Below are 18,050 nucleotides of genomic sequence, written 5' to 3'. Positions count from 1 at the left end.
AACATAAAGAGTAGGCTGTTACTCTCTCTTTCTCAACATCACAAAGAAATATGAATACCTTCAGTATTTATAAAATGTAGATTATACATTGTAGTCAACTTCACTGCTTTCAAATCCATTCCATCACCTATTTTACATATTGCATTGTGTATGATAAATCTGTGTTCCCTACTAGTACTATTTTAATAACATGTTTTTATTCATTTATCCCAGATTGTACTTGGACATATTTCAATGCTTAGAACAGAAAAACAAGTATTAAAGTCAAAGTGCCTCATATCAAATCATAACGTTTTTTTCACCATTTCTTTAAATATTTGAGCAGACTGTGAACCTGTGAGTTCATGGTTTAAAGAACTGCTCTTTGAGGCTTTGATTTGCTATGAAAGTTATGATCAAATCCAACTCATTGGGCACACAAGAGTAAACCAAGAGTTGGTGGTGAATGATATAAACTAACTGCATTCCTTATAAAAAAATTGGTAGTGCATATTGATGGAATTTACACATTTTGATAATAAAGTTAGAAAACTTACAAGTGAAATATCTGAAGATACTTCAGACAACACTTGCCCATCCTCTACTAACCAAGACTTCATGAGAGATATTCAGTATCACCTGTCTTTCAACAACCACCCATCTGACTTACAGAAGTACCAATTACCAAAAACATCAACAATCATGGGGCACAAGATCTTTCTATGGCACCAGATCAGAAATATCCTAGCTACACAAAAGAACCATCAAGAAAAAGATACCACCTCTCCAGCATAAAATGTAGTTATGAAAGAGCTCCAAACAAATGGAAATTTAATCATAAAAGAAGCAGACAAAGGGAAAGATTTTGTAGTCTTACAAAAACAGTTACAAATGGTAAATAGAGAAACAGCTTCAAGATGAAACCATCAACGTTACATTAAACAAAAATCCAGTCGAGATGGTCAAGAAAGAAACCAAAAAGATACTCAAACATTTAAAAGAAGAAATTGTTCTGTTCAGAAAAATTACTAATGGAATTGAAACCCTTCCATCCTGTGAATTAAAATCCTCCAATAGCTGTATACTTGAACTGTATGAAGTCTCTAAACATGATAGACAGAATTTACCTTTAAGACCCATAATATCAGCTAATGATTCTGCAACACAAATCATATTCTAGTTACTATATCAGCTGTTTAAACTATGTCTAAAGTAGGTTCCATAACACTTAAATAATACAAAAGACATATTAGAAAAGATACACTGTTCTATGCAAGCAATATGTGTTGACTCCATTTTATTTTCCTTGGACATAATCACCTTGTACTCATCCATACTAATAGAAGAAGGCATATATAGAATTGTTAACTTTATATTTTTACTTAATCAACCCATCTGCATGATGCTTAATTTTATACTGTATAACAGGTATTTAAAATTTGGAAACACTTTGTACAAAGAAAAGAAAGGAGTAGCAATGGATAACAGAACAGTAGTCACATTTGCAATAATATTCATGCATACATTATAAACCAAAGCCCTTGGTGTATGTAGAAAATTCCAGAAGTGTGTTACAGATACATCAATGACATATATGCTATTTGGAACCGTGGAAAAGAAACAGTGCAGCAGTTTTACTATTTTTTAAACAAACTACCAATAACCATTCATCAGTCAAGTTTACACTAGAACTACCCAATACATTCTTATACATAATCATAAAACTTTGTGATAGATGATTGTGGAGTTCTATGCATAACAAATGATGTAAGCCAATATTTTCCCATTACAAATCACAAAATCCACAACAAGTCAAAAGAGAACATCTCAAAACTGATCCATGTTGAATGTTATTTAAACAGCACATAAAAAACTTAAACATGATTACTATGAAATGGATATTCTAAGTATTACATTTATAATGTTTTCAAATCACAAAAAAAACAAAAACATTACAACAGCATTAGTTTTCCCCCCTCAAAAAATAGTATACACAGAAATATCCACAATGAACGTTTCTTTCATAAACAACACAACACAAGCAAGATTCATAAATCCAGTAAACAATCCTAACTGACATAATGTAAAACCCAGGTGAAACATTGAAATAATCATTAGTTTATTCTTACTCACAAACAAAACATGCTGAGAAATAACACTATACAAGAGAAAACAAAATTGGATAAATGTGCCACTCTGAAAACAATCTATCAACTTGTATGTTATGCATGTTGAGATGTATACACAGTACAAAGTGGAAAACCTTTCACATGCACATTTCAGAACACATCACTAGTGCATTATATACGTAAGACTAACACAAAAACATTGCAGCAAAATTCTTCATATGTAGATATGGAACCCAAATCAGAGAATTTCAAAACAAGTTTAAAGTTTCTATCTACAAAAAGTCAAAGATTTTAATAAGAGGAAATATATGGAAGCTTTACTCAATAAGAAAAAAATCGAATGATTGACAAAAACAATTGGTCTTATATGTAACCAAACTAACATTAAAAAAAACAGATATATCATACCAGTACACTTAACGTTATTACTTTTAGTTTAATATTCACACACTCTGACATGTCACAGTCTCGCAATTTGTTGTTAACGCTGCTAGTAAACTTTGTATCATTTCAACTTTAAATTTTTTTCCATAGCAGCTTCCATTTTCCATCTCTTTGTTTTGTAGCAAACCATAAAACATTTTGTGATTCTCTTTATTTTTATATTTTATATAAGTAATATGTGTCATATGTTAGTATGGCTGTATAGTTAGTATGATAAGCACAGTACAATATTAAAGCAATAGTAATATTCTATACATTGTTAGATGTACATTATGGCAAACTCATTAAAAAGAACATCACAAGCAGTTTTATAATCTAATGAATATAGTAATGTCAAACAGTTTCATGTACTAGCCCTGAAGAATCCACAAAAGTGAAATGTTGGTCACAAAATAGTTTTGTTATAATTTAAAAGTAGTTTTTTTTTCCTAACCTTATTATCAAAATTCTTTCCTAACAGTTCAAAACTGTGGGCTATGTTCATATAGCCATTTGTGTAATTTGGCATGAAAATTCTGAAACAAGTAAAGTATTTTATTGTCTTTATTTTTTATTATATCAGTATACAATTAGCAAAAGAAAAGGAAAACAAAAAATAGCATCAATAAAAATTGAAGTATCTGTGATAGTTAGAACACAGCAAACTGTATCTGACTGTAACATACTAAAATAGAGATTTTTATTATTGAAACCTGACTGAAGTGCAGTATTTCTCTTTCCAAACTCAAAGTTTACACAAATAAATTTGGTATTAAAGTTTATTCCATTCATTATGATTTATTGATGTTATAATTGAAAATCATAATATAAAAAATTGAAAAGGTATGGTTAACTTGTTATTTCTTGTAGCATTTTTGTTTTTTCCTTTACAATGGATATTTTTGCAAAGTACCTTGTAATGTTTACTTATGTTGACATTCTTGCACAACATGCGCTATTGCAGCAATACCCTTCCTCCTCAGGTACAACAGGTATTATCTACTTCAAAATAACAAAGAAATAAAACTAAATCAACTTAGAGGGTTTCTCCACCATATGTTATGTGAAACCTGCACATAAACAGAATGAGTATTATAACATTATAAGAAGATAGAAATGTTTATTATATTTATATAGCACAAAACTATTGAAATCAGTCTTACTATCAACATCTGTTTATACAGGAGAGAATCTGACCTTTCTGTGTACCAAACAGACAAAGCCAGACCACTCATACCTCACTGACATGACCTAAGAAAGCTGTGACCTTATCACAGGGGCAAAAACCTCTGAGACATTACCAAATTCACTGGCAGGAAAAGATAAATATCTATTAATATTCATCATGAGTAAAGTCCTAGCTGTCTTTCCTGAAAGGAATTTAGTTTATTGATAGTAAGAATAATTTCAGCTTTGTGCCCAGCTAGAGTAATGAGAATTTTGTCTACTTGATTAACTTTCTGTGTTAACTAAAATTTGATGAAACAGAAATAAAAAAAAGAAAATCATAATGTGGTACAGGATGGTACCACATGTTAGCTATCCTCTCATTTAATATGTAAATTATTATTGTTTCCAGTTCAGTGTGGGCACATAGAATGAATCACTCATGTAAACAACTCATCTTTCGTTTACTCTGGTTCATGTAGTATTCAGATACATTAATTGGCCATTAGACATTTTTCTCACAGGGAAGATAGTTCTCAGTTCACCATGGCATCTTGAGATGGACTTCTTTTTTCTTTGTCAGCTATTGTTCAAATAGAAAACATTGCTTTGGAATAAAAAATAAAAAAAATAAATTTCCATCATTATGACAGTCTTATATTTTAAAAATAAGAAATAACTATAAAATAACATATGAATAGATTTAATAGTTTTTAATATATTTTTATTTATTTATTTTGTTTGTTTGTTATTTAATACTGGTATTGGTCTTAACCCCAAGACCCTGGCATACACTAATGTTTCAAGATAGATGTTCTATCTATCAGTGATTAATGTGCTAAACAGTTATTCTTTACTTTGTTCTTTATGTATGACAAGTAGAGTTAAGCAATTAACTTGATTAATCAATATAATTGATTACTCATGAGCATTGATTAGTGTCATGCAAATTAATGAAAATTATAAATAAACTGATTAATGTCATTCAGTGTCTTATAAATAAGCATACTGTATGGTCTTTTAAAAACACTTGTATCTTATAAAATAATTTCTTATATTGAAGAAAAATCCTATAACAAAAAATTAGATGCAGCATGTGGAGAAAAACATTCCATTATGTATTACTTGCAGTTTACATTTTAATGTTTTGCAAGAACACGTGCATGCATTTTCTACTTTGATTATTTTTTGATTTGTTATCATGTTACTTAGAAGTCTATATTAAAAATTATATAAAGACTTAGAGAGTAATAAAAAAGCTAGTTTTTACAGTTTAGTATCTTAGAGAGTGTTCAAGGGATAGATCTTTAAAATGTTTATATTTTTATTGTTTTAAAGCAGTTTGTTTCATTAATATTGAGTGAAAAACTCACTACATAGACAAGTAAACAGTTATATCTGTCTTTTGTTTAAAATAAAGTTCTTACATAAACTCTTAAAATTTTATTTTTGTCAAAATACTTGATTTCAGCTATATTTGATATTGCTAGGGAATACTACAAAATACAAATTAGTTATTTGTACATCATAGTTACTTTTATATATATATTTAGTCTTGTTTAAATTTCAAATACCATTGTTTTTGCATTGCTGTTGAAATGATGCATCACAATTAATTGCTAGATTGGATTATGGATCTGAAGTTTGATGGTTTGAATCACATTACTGCCAAAAATAACTTTGGCTCACACTTTAAGACCATGAGTGCATTATAAGAGTGCCAGTCAGTCTGTTCCATCTGATTATAGAAGCCAACAAGTTATCAGTTGGTGGTGCTGACTAATTGTCTTTTGTCTTATCTATCACTTCAAATTAGAGACAGCTAACAAAGATATAGAGTCCTCAATTAGCTTTATGTAAAATTCTACAAAACAAGCAAATTGTAAGAGAAAGTATATCCACTAATCCACCAGTTTTTTGTTTCTCGCTCTCTAGCTCTTTGCTCACACCAGTATATTTCTTCATCAGTGCAAATATTAATATAATCAAATTGTGATTTTTACATGTTAAGACTTGATAAGACTTTTGAAAACTTTTATTAGTACGTATGTATATGTAAGTGTTCTTAATATTATAATTATTTCCACTAGGTGGCAGAACACAGGAAGGTTGGCCAATTATAACTTTTCCTGACATAGGCTTATTTTGTAATCTTTATGATGACGATTATCGAAAGTTGATGCTTTTTTTAACATCTGTACTACCGTAAGTACCTTAGAAATTATTTTAAAAATATGTAATGCTGAAAGCATTTACTTACAGTGAGAATTTAAAAATTGTGATACATATGAATACAACCACTAATTAACGTGTCTATACAGTTGAAGACACAAATTAGTGTAAATTCCTATTATGATAATATGTATCAAAATTAATGAAAGACATTTAATTGACTATGTATAACACTTGAAAATTTCAGAAATTTTAAATTTGAAAATAAGTTTATAATGGATTCCAATAGGAATTAATAAAACACAATTTAAAAATGAAACTTAGAAGCAAAATAAAGCATACAACAAACTTATTTTGGTTTGCAAGAAACCAGAATGTAAAATAACTTTGCATTACTGGTGTGAAAGATCAGGATGCTAAGAAATGTGCCCAGGAAACTTACTTTACCTAGTATTCTGAGACCAATACACTGCAAACAAATCTAGCATTAATATACCCAAGTCTAAGCAAACTCCCCATTAAGCATCATATTATTTTCTTTGCACTAAGAATAATGCATATCTTTGAGTCTTCAAAACATGTAGGCTGTCCTTGAACTTTTATCACATACACAGCAGCAACAGTTAAACAAGTGTACTGGGAACTTGATGCATCATTCACTCAAGTTACATGACTGTCAGAAGTGCAACTTGTGTTTGGGTATAATGAAATGAATGAAAATGGTAAAAAGATCTCACTTACAGTAGTTGGGGTTTGAATCTGTAACCCTTCAGATCACATGAGTTTTCTGAGATCAGTTCTATTTAACAGGACTCAAGACTCTAGTAGATTATTGCCCTGCAGTATTTGCCATACTTAAGTAAAGTATTATCCATGATTATATAATTAACAAAAATGAATATAAAGCTGACAACAATAACAAAATTCAAGAAACTTGAGCCATAATTATTCACACAAAACCTCATCTGTGTTTGATAAGGGACAACTAAGGGAGGTTCAGTGTTTTTAGAGTAGTTAAAACTAATGATACAAGCACTGTTTTGATACTGAAGATGGGAAAGAATGCCAGAAAGTGGTATAATGGTCAGACATATTTTCATTAATCAATCAAAAATAATTTGTTTTAGGTTAGCTTGGAGCTATCTTTTTAGAGTATGGTATAAAATCTCCATGTAGTCTCACAGTCTCTTTATTTTTTATTCTTGGGTCATTATTTTGGATCTAAACTGAAATTAAGATAGAGAATCACAAATCTATCAAAATCTGATAAGAATGAAATAAGTGCTTTTTACTTTATTCCATGTTGAAGATGAGATCCTTGACCACCCTACCCATCTTCATACCTATGATTATATGCATTCAATGAGATATAAACTACTAGCCTCTATTACCTTATACCAAACTCTGACTATTTCTTTTTAGTACGATTCACACTCTAGGTGAGAAATGACACATAAGTATGGACAAGCAAGTATAAGCTTTATGTAATAGTTAATGTGGTGTGCAACCTTAGTCCAAGACAAGGATTATTAAGGCAAGTTTATAACATTCTGTTTATAAGGAATTATGTAACCCCAGAATGTCTGCACATAACACCTTTGAAATACTAGAATACAGATATATTATATTCTCATTGTGAAAGGACAAGATATGTAGCAGTTTTCATCTATTATAACTGCATCACAAACAAACACAATACTAGGCCAACCACTGAGGCAGTTTTGCAAAACAAATGATTTAATGTCATCTGTACTTAACTGAGATAGTTTTAAATGCTAGGGCATCCACAAATTTTGCTCTAGTTTAATGGTCTAGGTTATTCAAAAATCTCATCCTATCGAGCATTCAACTCAGAACTCTTAAGCTCAAATTAATTCTTAAAATGCTAGGCTTTGCCAATAGAGTTATGAAAACTTCAGTTGTAACACAATCCCACTACTCAAAATATGGTTTGCCACTAAGTCTTCAGTGAAATCTGGTTATCTTTAAGCCAGATAAAACACATACATTTTGGTTGATAAACTGTCAGTTAAACACACACATAGATAACCTGAGTCATCATTCAGTCCATTTGTATGGCTGCCTGGATGTGAAAAACTGCTAGAAAGATACCATATAGTAAATTAAGATGTTAGAAATGCATACTCTATTAGTGATTTGGCCATGTGGCTCCTTTATTTAAATTTGAATTATAAGACCATTTCTCTACTCATTTTAAGAGTGATGAAGACCAAGTAACTGTTAGAGGTATGCTGAGTAATTGATTTATTGACTGTGAAACTGATTAATTGGAATTGGCTGATAATCATTTTCAAACATTTAATTAATATACCTTTTTTTATAGCTAGAGATAATCTTATTTTCTTTTTTTATTTGTTTCATACTTAAATTCACTGCAAATCATGAAAATTATTTTAATACACATCCTGGAGATTTTGTTTCTGGTATTTATCAGTTTTCTATAATTTAATTACCTTTGGGACATTCATAAAATTTTGATTGATACCTTAATACCTAAAAACAAATGGTACAGTGATTGATGTCTGTTTTACACTAATAATTAGTGCTTGTCTGCATCTGCAAATATCTTAACTTGGAGTAGTCCAACAGCCATGAAACTCAGAATCAAGTGAATTTCTATCATTTCTCTTGGCCTTACTAACAATGTGTTAATTGTAAGAGATAAAATATTATTTATGCAAGTCAGAGAGTAAGCAATACATCAGTATCTGGGTTACTGTATGTGGCTTTGATTTAAAAATGCAAAGAAAATTAATTAAAAACATAAGTGATTATTTATACATTACATTTGTGTTAAAAAAACTATAATATATAGAGAGATATCATATTTATGTCATAAAGTTGTGACAAAAGTTAAATTTACACATTCGTCTATAAAATTTAAAAGCCCTTCTTTAATACTTGAAATACACTAAACAATTCAACATTATTGAATTACTACTGCTTAAATTTTTCATCTGTATAATGTATAATTTTATAGTAGTTCACAATAATTCTGTAAATTTTCTAGAACTTTTATAGCTTTGTGTTGAAAACCTACAAGTGATGTCTACTTTTAAAAATCTAACATATGACATTTTCTTATGAATTACTTATCACAATTCAAAGCCAGAAACAATAAAATCAAGATGTCTTCAATCCTACAATTTACTCTTAAAATTTAATTATTAATCTGCTGTTATGGAACCAGGTGGCCATGAACAGTCAATGATCATGCGTTAAAGATGGGAAAGAGAAATGATTATTGTTATATTTATAGACACCCTTTTCATTTTATTATTAAATTAATTCCAATGATACTGCTCAACAGACTGTTGTTTTTTAATATATATTATACCTGTGTTTTATTGCAAATCTATGTCTGATACAGTACAGAGGAGTAAATAATTTAGTGTGAAGTAAATTTTGAATGGATTATCATGTCTCTGGCCTCATTGTACAAACTTTCAAACATATTCAATGAAAGTATTACATAGAAAGAGATATAGTACAAAAAATATGTGGTTCATTAATTATAAATGCTTGTTATTAGCAATCGAATAACTGGTGATTGGCTAATTTTCTGTTTGACAAAACTCTAACTTTTCATTCTGACCATTGTAATATCAGTTCCACTCAGAAGAAGACATTCTCAAATCTGTGTTTCATAATTCTCTCTTAAACTGATGACTCATAACAGTCCCCATAAAAGTTGGTCATCAAAACATTAACCTCTGGTATAGCAACACTAGGTCAGCTACCTAACCAAGAATGTAAAAAACAGAAGAAATGTACAGAGGTAACATGTTTCCTGTAATGTTATAAATTAACCTTAAGAAGTAAAAAACTGAGAAAATAGCTCAATGCTAGTCCTGACAAAAACTGTTTTTGCTAATGAGAATAAACCTAATATGGGTAACACTTAATATACCCAGTAACTTAGTTACAGTTACAGGTTTCAATATTGATCACATCTCTCTTTATTATATTTTTTCTGATTAAATATCAGTAATTTAACTTATAATTAACTTAATTCAAACAATTATTGGTTGGTTCCCAGGTTAATGTATTAAATATTAATTAAATAATATAACACACAAAAAGAGATCACATGTTCCATGTATGCTATCCTTTCTGATTCACACCTAAGGAAAATAAATTAAAATTCTTCCTATGTTCTTCAGGAATTCACTAGTTTCCCTTAAACTTCTGTAAGGTGCTCATTTTTATTGCCAACAGCAACATATTCCACAAGTTCATCACCCCTTAAGAAAATTGACTTTTCAAAATCTTAAAATGTGTTCTCTTGTCTTCAGGACACAATACAATGAAATCAGAAACCTTTATCTTACATATGTGGATCATTTTTTAAAATGTAATTAGGTTCTTTTACCTTTTATTCCTCAAGAGATAATAAAGGTTAACATTTTCCTTCACTGAAAATATATTTCTGACAGATAATTATCTCCTCTCATGCAACAGTCTTCTCCAACCTATGCCACCCTCCACATGCACAATTTTCACTTGCCACCAGCCTTAAAGCTCCCACACAACATTACTTCTTCACACACAGTACAGGTGATTGCAGCATGTACAAACCTACTCTAATAAGTGGATGGCACACACTCCAAGTATAGCTAACTCCATCTGTACTGCAGAGCCCAATCATCACTTCAAGATTATGCAAAAAAAAAAAGCATCAAAAGTGGAGAATATATTTGGAAAGTGTGAGAAGAGCTAAGTATCTTGGAAATACCTTTACAGTTTAGGAAAATGTTAATTTCCAATAGGGATACCTCTTCTTACATAATACATTAAAAAGGTAGAAGAACAGGCATAAAAATGACTTAGATGAGCACTTTTCAGAATGCACTCAAAGAAAACCCATGGAGTAAGATATCCTAATGTATGAGGTCACACTCATGGGAGACCACACTACATCTGTCCCAGGTACATACTTTGCCCGTTGTGAGGATAACTTCATGAAATTGGACAGAAAAAATGCAAGTTAGAGGGTTAAGAAGTTTATTTTGATGATAATTTATACCCAAGAATTCTGAAAGATGTATTAAGGTTGAGTCTCATCCAGAATACAGAACAGAACTCTTCCTTGAGTCTTCAACACATTATATATCATTACAATACTAGGCCAGTCAGAGAGCCAAGTTTGTATACATATGGTTTGTATGTTTTTTACTACTTAATTCAGGAGGCCTTCAACAACTGCCAGTTAAGTAAACAATAAAAATGCTAAGAAATTTGTCTTGACCATTTTTTCAAAATATAAAACCTGGAATGCTAGTATTTTTTTAGAATGATGCTCTACCAATTGAGCTATTTGGACCTAGCCTCAGCCACATGCATTTACACACTGATTGACAGGTAAGGCTAGTTTCTGTGACTGTTAGCTCTTATCATATTTTGAGAACAAGGTATATTGATTGATTTTAAGTTTGGTTCAAACAATTCCCCAATCTCATTGTCCTAGTATCTCTCACTCAAACTTGTCCTTGAACTGATGTTGCTCAGTACAACCTAGATCAAACCAATAACTCAGTAAATAGGAGTATACCTCAGCTGCCCTTGGTGTAGATACCTTCATTTGATAACTTCACACAAATGACTGAGTCAAAGAGACAAAAGTCGATAAGATTTTCATTTTACTCAACACTGGTTAGTTTTCAGTATATCAAACATGGAAATAAAACATAATCTCATATCATCCTTCTCACACTATTGCAGAAAAACCCACATTTTATCTTGAAGATAAAGCTTACTGTCATGAAATCTTTTGAGTAATTATTTTATTGTTAAATTATGATCATTGCTCTATTTAATGATGATTTTTTCAATACTCTACATTAGTATTAATTTGAAAATTGCAACTTCAAGTGTTACATTTGTTACGTGAGAAACTTGTAAAGTGCTGCACTGGGAAGCAACATCACATATTTCCTTTTTAGGTGCTTCAGTTATAAGTAAATTTTTGTAACTGATTATTCGATGAATTTTCTATCATAAAGAAAATCAGTGGTAGAATAAATATCAGAATACAGAAAAGTTGTGGCTTGTGGCAGGCCTAATATGCACTATCGATTGTGTGTTTTGGCACTCATTTCTGTGATTTTCCTGTCAGATTTTGAAGTTTTAATGTTTTGCAGAGTACAAGATGCAGATCTGGGTTTTGCATTAGTTGTAGACAGAAGAAATGACAAATGGAGTGCAGTGAAAACCATACTGCTCAAAATATCTGTGAGTTTAAATTTCTCCCCTCATTACTTGAGTCAGGACTAATTTTTCAGAATCAGATAATTGTAAATATACATTTTTATATTATCTTGGCATTAAGTTAATATGGGGTTTTAAAAAGATATTCTGTAGATAGTACATATATAATTTTTGCTATTGCTTAGGAGTTAGTGTTGTATAGGTAGTTCATCAACTAGAGTTTATTATTTATTTATTTAACAAATATTGGAATTTAGTGGCAATTAAAAAAGAACTGTATAAGTTGATATGAAACTTTAATTTCTTTTTGTTTTTAGTTTTTTTGTTATTCTACAACTGTTTAATACTGCTACTGTTATTTATTGAAGTATATTGTTGTACTTGATATGAAATTTCAGTGCTTCATCTCTCTTATTTTATTACATTGAAAGTAAGCTGTTAGAGTTTTATTCTTGGGAGTGAATGAGACTTGTAAAAGAAAGCACAGTTGAAAATGAAATAAGTTGATATGTATTAGTATTCTGATTTAATATTTTTTAAAATTAATTTCAATTTAACATTTAATACTTTATACTTAAATGGTAATAAGTAAAAAAGAAATGAACACAATTTTCTGATCTATAGATTAATGTTTTTTTAACTTTTAGTGAAGTTTGTATGGTAATTAATTTTTACTTTTTTAAGGGATTTTTTCCTGGTCTTATCCAGATAGTGTTTGTCTTGCGGCCTGTGGGTTTTTTCCAAAAAGCAATTTCAGAAGTTAGTAACAAGTTTTTCAAAGAAGAATTCAAATTTAAGGTAACAAGTTGAGTGTTTTAATCTAGACGACTGTCAATTCCATTTTATTTTTCTTTGTCTTCTAAAATATTTATATTCTTTATTATCATTAAATACAGTAAGTAATCACAATGATTGTAGAAACCTACATTTAAATATGCAATAAAAACCTAATAAAAAGTCAGTTTCAGACTAACAAATATTAAGCACACAGATAAAGTTGAATGAAAGTATATGACAGAGAGCAGTTAGGTTTGTTTAATATGCCATTCATATTTTCATACATTCAGCCATTTCAACATTTTAGAATAAAATACATGTATGGTTGAAACTTTTAAAAAACATTTAATAAGAATTTCCATTAGGATATAAGAAAAAAATGGACGATGCAAGGTCTCTAAGTTTATTAACATTATCTATAAACATCCTAATCTTTAAGAAATCAGTATGAACATCGAAACATAAATGTATCTCACAGTGTATATCACCATGCTAAACAAACTGTTTCACAAATGAACCATCCATTTGATGAAATAATTTTGTCTAAATATAAGCTTCCATCTAAATTTCTAAAACTTTTATTAGTAATTTCTGCTTGCAATATTCAGATTATTTTAGCCCTCTCTTTTGTAAACTCCTTTAGTGTGTTTGTTTAATATATTACACTTCAAGTACACTGTATTAAAAAAAAAAGAACTATTATAAGCCAGTTAATGTATTTCTAGTTTCATATTTCTATTTTTGAAACCAGTAACAGTTGCAGGTATTATCCTTCATTTTTTTGTCTTACATATTCATATTTTTTATATACTCAAAACCAATAATAGTTACAGTTATTATCCTTCATTTTGTTGTCTAACATATTCATATTTTTATACACTCAAAGCCAGGAACAGTTATAGTTATTATCTTTCATTTTTTTGTCTAACATATTCGTATTTTTTTATATACTCAAAATACTAAGATTAAATGCTCATTGAAGCACAAGACAAAAATTTAGTTAAAGCAGTCAAAGGTAACAACTAAAACTAAAACCTGACATGTTTGATACCATCCTGTTTATTTTTTAGTGTCTACAGGATACTGTATAACACTACAGTTGATTAAATACAGTTTCAGTAAGAACACATAAAATTTTAATGGTATAGAGATATGTGCTCACATGGGTTTTATCATTTAGAATACTCTATAAGTCATACAGTAAACTAAACTTGGTTAATATTGTATTTGTTTATCCAGTCTGGAGTGTGAATTTTTGTTTAGATTGAAGAATTTTTACAAATTAATCAATGTAATTTTTATTTTCTTTTGTATATGTATTTAATACTTAGTCTACAATATACCACATGACATGTTTCACTGTAGCCCCATCCTATGTACATTACCAGTCTTATTTTGGTGTTGGATGGTTTTGTGTTTTTTTGAGTGAATTAAAAGTTTTTTATATTAATAACTGTTCTACTGTTATTTTTAAATTTATTTTAATTTACTCAGGTAATTCTTTGTCATGTGGAATCACTGTTGTTTTTATTGATTGTGAATTCTGTTTATTATTTGTTAGTAAATTTTTTGTCAAAAATTAACAATTTGGAATACATTTCTTTAATAATAAGATATATATTATTACTATATAACATCTGCAATTAGGGCAGTTTGCCAACCAATCATCCAAATATGCTATCAAATGGTACAAGCACATTGGTCAACATTTGAGCAATGCACAAAAAACATGGTAGTTATTGTAGCAATTAATAACAAGTACACTTAAACATAATTCATACGTTTTCCCAATTAGAACCACTTATGAAACAATTCTATGGCTTTACAGTTATGTTACAATATAGTTGACTTGTGTTGAAGATCCAAATCTGTGATTGTATAATGGTTTGGAAAACATCTGATGCTTGTACACCAATAAGAATTATAGTGTGAAGTTAAACAATATCTAAAGCAGATTATAATGAGATAGAAATACTATATTATGAAGTAATATTTGTAATAAAGTATATGAAAAAATAAAAGATAGCACATTTCAACACTTCAAAAATTATAACAACCATTAACAAACTAAAAATAACTTAGCAATTCAGATAATATATGTTGATGAAAGAGGAGAAGTTATTATTTTATATAAAAGAAAATAATACCGTATGAGGATAAAAGATTTATTAAATGATTCATCTATCTATATCATAAACTAACCAAGAATTCTAATGAGGCTTTGGAAAGAAAATTTAATAGCATATTTTGAATTTAAAATGAGATCATGTTTCTTATTTGTAGTGCCTTCCTCAGTTACATAAAAATTATCCCATTATGACTTAGTATTAGCTTTAATAATTTGCCCTATTATAATCTTTCAAGATAATTTTAAGATTTATGTCTCTTGAACAGAATAATAAGTAATAACTAGAATTCACACCAGTAATAACCACATTAATCTCATCTATTAAAGGATTACTTGAATAAATTAAAATACATTTAAATGAAAATAATATTAGAATAGTATGTTAACTATAACAATTGTAAGGAATATTTCAATTTACACTTTGTACTCATTTATCTCTGATCTCGTTTGTGGCACTGCCCATCAACAGAGCTTTAAGTGTATTTCCTTATTACTAGTGGTGTACTGTAAATTTAGAAGTGCAATTCACCCCTCCAAAGAAGAACAGGTAATAATAAATTTCATTATTAAAATCGCTACCATGTTTATTAATTATTGTAAGGTAGCAGTATATGCAAATTAGTATGGTTACCTTTTTACATTAATAACAATATCAGATGACAAACAGTAATAATTCACTAACTATCTTGTGACTCCGTTTATGAATCTTATGGCAATATATTTATTCACTTCATTAGTCATGAGAGTACATCTCATGGTTGTAAGTTTATGTACATCTTTGCTAGAGAAGCTGATATCAGTTTCTCAATATATACACATTTACTCACAATAAAGGTAATCAGCTGGTAGGTGAATTAGCATTGTAACGTAACTAAAAATTTATAGATAAACTATATGTTAGAAGGAATAATAAATGAAGAGTAAACAAAACCATAACCAAATAAATATAACTTGTTGTCTTATAGGTTATGTATAACCTTATCAAAGTCACATCCCAGGCATCTGCTCTTAAAGTCAGGCCCTATTGTTAAAGGTGGTTAGAAATGATACTTTAATTTAATATTGAAAATTATCTTAGAGTTAATGTCCTGACTTCTCTGCATAAAACCTGAATAAATTAAAAGAGAGTTTGAATGAATTTTAAATTGAATGCCTTAACATTATATATATTTTAACTAAAATAATGCAAAATATCTTGCACTTGAATTAATGGAGTGAGGGATTGGTTCTGTCTTGGAACCTCACAGGAGTACACAACTGCTAATTACTCTAGAATTATGTTTGAAAAACACAATCATGAATAAATTAATTCAAGTCCATTCTTTATATTCACCTAAAGTGAAATGGAATGGTATTAACAAATAACTAATATTTTTCATATTAACAAGTTGAAGACTGAAAAATGGTTAAAAATATATAACTTCACAAATTAAAAATTCATCTTCTTAAAACTTAAAGTATGTTATTTTTTAACATTGTACTTACTTTAATACTTTTTGTTGAAATTATATTTTTAACGTTCAACAAACTTTCAGTAAAATATCTTGTTTAGGAACTACTAGTTGAATAACTTGTGATAAATTATTACTTGATTACTATATTATATTTAAATGTTTTAGTGTAGGTGTAAATTAACCTGTTTTACAAACCAAAGATATAGATTGTACTTTATTTTGAAAGAAACAAAGAAAGTGAACATTTTTTGTGTATCTTAGCTTATTGTATGCAGCACTGTTGAAGAATTACATGAACATATTGAACCTAGCCAACTCACAGAAGATCTTGGGGGGAGTATTCCCTACAGTCATGATGAGTGGATCGAGCAGAGAGTGGTGTGTAAATAATTTTTTTCATTTTAGAATTTTTTTTTTATATTTACCGTAATTTTATGAATAAAATAAAGTGTTAAAGACAACTGTTATGCAACAGAGTTATGGAATGTTGCACTTTTGAAATTTAAATCATTTATACAAATTCATTAGTCAAGACTTCTGTATTGACAATCTACCCCTAAACAATTGCCTAATCTGAAATTATAAGTTTCTGTGGTAATTCTGTCCAAAGGATTCTTATTTCTTTCATTTGATCATTTATTCTGTACATACTTTATATTTTAAAAATCAACAGACTAAGTTTGAACATTTTTATTTTTAATTTATTTATATTTACATATGCCAGGATTTATTCATTAGTGATTGGTGAGAGTCTAGTTGTGGAGGGTTGGATAAAGTAAATGTTTTTATTTAAAGATTTTTTGTTCAAAACATCAATCTCTTTGTAAGTAAATCAATTAGTATTTAGTGTTTTTGTATACTAGTGAAAAATAATAAAGTTTTCTTCATTAAAAAATTAAAAAATAGTAATTTTATGCTTTTTATGAAAAAAAAGTACAATATAAAAAGAACGTAAGATATTTTTTTCCAGTGTGTGAAATCATAATCTTTGTATTGAAGTTGTGTTGGTGCAAGAAACATGCTCTGTGCTTTGAGCCTGTAGGTGTAATATAGGAGAGGCTGTCAAATCCCACTATTCAGTTAGCCAAGAGTAGCCCAAGTTCTGGCAACTGGTGTTGTTTGCTGGCTGTCTTCCATCTAATCTATCACTTCAAAATTAAAAATAGTCCTTGTGTATCTTTGTACTAAAATTTCAAGCAGTCAAACAAGCCTAATCTTTAAGTTGTCTGCATATAGTAAAGTTACATAAGTACAATTACACAGCACATGGAAAAAAACCCTCTTATGAAAACATGGTATATCATTTTTTGTAGCAATGAAATGATTGTTTCTATACTGTGTCTCAAGGAATTTAGTGATGATCAAAAGTTCTACCAAACTATTTGTACGTGTACATCTTCTAAAATTATTGTATTGAGAATTAGTTTGGCTGAATTATGATGAGGTAAAGACAGAGTCTTCTTCTCCTTAATGAACAAAGGATGGCATTTATAATGTGTAACATATTTGCATAATAATAACTTCCAATCAGAATAAGCTATGTATTTTGAACAAAACTAAAAAAAATCGCCATGTCATCAGTGTATTTAATTA

At 29.1% G+C, this 18,050-nt stretch overlaps 1 protein-coding gene across 9 annotated transcripts in view; it reads left to right on the top strand.

Moving 5' to 3' along the window:
- The window catches only part of LOC143232394 (guanine nucleotide exchange factor DBS), a 151,335-nt gene that overhangs the window by 66,934 nt on the left and 66,351 nt on the right, over positions 1 to 18,050 (top strand). For all 9 annotated transcript variants that reach the window (XM_076467772.1, XM_076467776.1, XM_076467777.1 and 6 more), the window contains 4 exons: positions 5,789 to 5,903; positions 12,032 to 12,122; positions 12,783 to 12,896; positions 16,719 to 16,835. In XM_076467772.1, the coding sequence (XP_076323887.1) occupies positions 5,789 to 5,903; positions 12,032 to 12,122; positions 12,783 to 12,896; positions 16,719 to 16,835 (437 nt within the window). The remainder of the gene's footprint in view (positions 1 to 5,788; positions 5,904 to 12,031; positions 12,123 to 12,782; positions 12,897 to 16,718; positions 16,836 to 18,050) is intronic.

Source organism: Tachypleus tridentatus, chromosome 11 (assembly GCF_004210375.1).
Source record: "Tachypleus tridentatus isolate NWPU-2018 chromosome 11, ASM421037v1, whole genome shotgun sequence".
Lineage (NCBI taxonomy): Eukaryota > Metazoa > Arthropoda > Merostomata > Xiphosura > Limulidae > Tachypleus > Tachypleus tridentatus.
The sequence above is the reverse complement of the archived record's forward strand: the minus strand, read 5'-3'. Positions and strand labels throughout refer to the sequence as shown.